The 3,172-nt window shown below is 46.3% G+C and overlaps 1 protein-coding gene across 1 annotated transcript in view; it reads left to right on the top strand.

Moving 5' to 3' along the window:
- Positions 1-3,143, top strand: part of LOC111650491 (cGMP-dependent protein kinase 1-like) — a gene marked incomplete at its 3' end in the record, with an annotated part of 10,486 nt that extends 7,343 nt beyond the window's left edge. The window contains exon 3 of the mRNA XM_023400392.2: positions 2,981-3,143. Coding sequence (XP_023256160.2) covers positions 2,981-3,143 — 163 coding nt within the window. The remainder of the gene's footprint in view (positions 1-2,980) is intronic.
- Between the last annotated feature and the right edge of the window lie 29 nt (positions 3,144-3,172).

Raw genomic sequence — 3,172 nt, 5'->3', positions numbered from 1 at the left:
ATTCTGTGTTTGGAGGAAGAAACAGATGCAGCAGTTTTGTCTCATTATGTAAAAGGACACACACACACACACATACATACACACACACACACACACACACACACACACACACACACACACACAGCTCTCTGGTGGATGCAGTTGGCATGGCAACTTGTTGGATGACCATATTTGGCGTTTAAAATGTTTCCACCGTTTGTAAATTTGGACTCAGTTTGTAAAGGAAGGAAGGAGGTAGGAAAGGATGCAAGGAAAGGTGGGGCACTAATGGGAAGATGGAGAAGGAAAGGGAGCAAGGAAGAGGAGGGAAGACAGAAAGAGTGACAGAAGGGTGAGTGAAAGAGTAAAAGACAAGGAAAGGAGGAGAAAGTGGACATTAAAGGACAATTGGATGGACAGAGGGAAGGATGGAGGTTAAGGAAGGAAAAGAAGGAAGGAGAAAAAGGGGGATTAGATCACAGAGAGGTGAAGGCAGGAAAATGAGGGAAGGAGGGAGGGAAGGCTGAATTAAGAGTTTTCAAAATAAAACACAACCCTAGAGTTTTCAAAAATAAAACAGGTCCACTAGCGTGTCCAAAAGTCTCTGTTTTTGGGGCTCAGAGAGTCGTGAGGACGGGAGGCGAAAACGTAGGAAAAGATGCGTTGTAAATGAAAACGTAGTCGTGTGGGCGTCGCCTTAGAATCCATCCTTTTAGCTCAGCTGTTATCAGCTGTTATCAGTTGTGATCAGCTGTTACCAGCTGTCCTCTTACAGTCCAGCTGCCTAAATCCAGATGTGGGAGGATGAAACTGTTGATCTACTCATCTGAATCTCCTTCAGTAATGACTGCAGGCTCAGAGCAATGAGATTAACAAGCGCTCTGTGGGGAGTGTTTTTCATCCTGGGCTTTGCCTCTCAGGCTACATACACTCTGGAGGTAGACCTGCAGACACTACATGTTCTAATCCGTGGTTAATATTCTTAGCCAGAAGAAAATACATCAATTATCTATAGTTAAATATCAGGTGTATTAAAAATACAAAGGTTTACAGAAATTGAAAGAACAAAAACCCACTAACTAAAGATGATGTAATTTATGGTATAAATGATGTAAAATATTCACCTGAAGAACCGACTATAAATGATTCAGCTCAGTGTCTGTGTCCATGCAAAATTACACACACACACACACACGCGCGCGCAGGGGAAATGACAGGTGGCCTGTGTGTGTGTGTGTGTGTGTGTGTGTGTGTGTGTGTGTGTGTGTGTGTGTGTGTGTGTGTGTGTGTAATTGTGTGTGTAAATGAGAGCACGTCTGAAGTTTATTTTGTTTCCAATGTGTCGCCGCAGCAGAACAAAATACATTTGTTCCTATTACTCACAATAGTGAACACACACACACACACACTCACACACACACACACACACACACTCACTCACTCACTCACTCACTCGCTCACACACACACTGACTCACTCACTCACTCACACACACACTCACACACACACTCACTCACACACTGACTCACTCACACACTCACTCACTCACTCACACACTGACTCACTCACTCACACACTCACTCACTCACTGACTCACTCACACACTCACTCACACACTCACTCACACACTCAATCACACACTGACTCACTCACACACTCACTCACTCACTGACTCACTCACTCACTCACACACTGACTCACTCACTCACTCACTCACACACTCACTCACTGACTCACTCACTCACACACTGACTCACTCACTCACTCACTCACTCACACACTGACTCACTCACTCACTCACTGACTCATTCACTCACACACTGACTCACTCACTCACACACTCACTGACTCACTCACTCACTCACTCACACACTGACTCACTTGCTCACTCACTCACTCACTCATACACTGACTCACTTGCTCACTCACTCACTCACTCACTCACTCACACACACACTGACTCACTCACACTGACTCACACACTGACTGACTCACTCACTCACTCACACACTGACTCACTCACTCACACTCACTCACACACACACTGACTCACTCACTCACTCTCACTCACTCACTCACTCACACTCACTCACTCACTCACACACACACACACTGACTCACTCACTCACTCACTCACTCACACTCACTCACTCACACACACACTGACTCACTCACTCAATCACTCACTCACTCACTCACACTCACTCACTCACTCACACACACACTGACTGACTCACTCACTCACTCACACACACTCACTCACTCACTCACTCACACACACACTGACTCACTCACTCACTCTCACTCACTCACTCACACTCACTCACTCACTCACTCACACACACACTGACTGACTCACTCACTCACTCACACACACTCACTCACTCACTCACTCACACACACACTGACTCACTCACTCACTCACTCACTCACTCACACACACTCACTCACACACTGACTCACTCACTCTCACTCACTCACTCACACACTGACTCACTCACTCACTCTCACTCACTCAGTCACTCACTCACTCACTCACACACTGACTCACTCACTCACTCACTCACTCACTCACTCACACACTGACTCACTCACTCACTCTCACTCACTCACTCACTCACTCACTCACTCACTCACTCACTCACACACTGACTCTGAGTCACTGACTGAGCTGGAGATATCCTGACTTTTAGTACAGAAACACTGGATCCTACATTTCCCACAATGCACCTGGATAGTTTCCTTCATGAGAACCTCCCTGCTGGTAAACAGCCACATCTTTAAACTACATGCTCAGACTGTATGGTAGACATCTGCAATCTGATGACATCACTCTGACATCACTCTGACATCACTCTGTTGTGAACTTCTCAAACTGACAAATGATAAGAAATAAACTTGTCGATTTCCTGTTTAAAAGTGATTTTCTTGGTCTTCTTCTTCTCTCTCTCCCTCTCTCTCTCTCTCTCTGCCCCACTGTATGTGACTGTCCCTCGCCCAGAGGGGAAGGTGGAGGTGACTAAAGAGGAGATGAAGTTGTGTACAATGGGACCGGGCAAAGTGTTCGGAGAGCTGGCCATCCTCTACAACTGCACCAGGACGGCTACTGTCAGGAGTGAGTACACTGTGTGTGTGTGTGTGTGTGTGTGTGTGTGTGTGTGTGTGTGTGTGTGTGTGTGTGTGTGTGTGTGAG

This window comes from Seriola lalandi, unplaced genomic scaffold, assembly GCF_002814215.2.
Source record: "Seriola lalandi dorsalis isolate HSWRI2012SDOR001 ecotype SW California unplaced genomic scaffold, Sedor1 jcf7180002052279, whole genome shotgun sequence".
Taxonomy (NCBI): Eukaryota; Metazoa; Chordata; class Actinopteri; order Carangiformes; family Carangidae; genus Seriola; species Seriola lalandi.
This window is presented reverse-complemented; position numbering and strand designations above follow the sequence as displayed.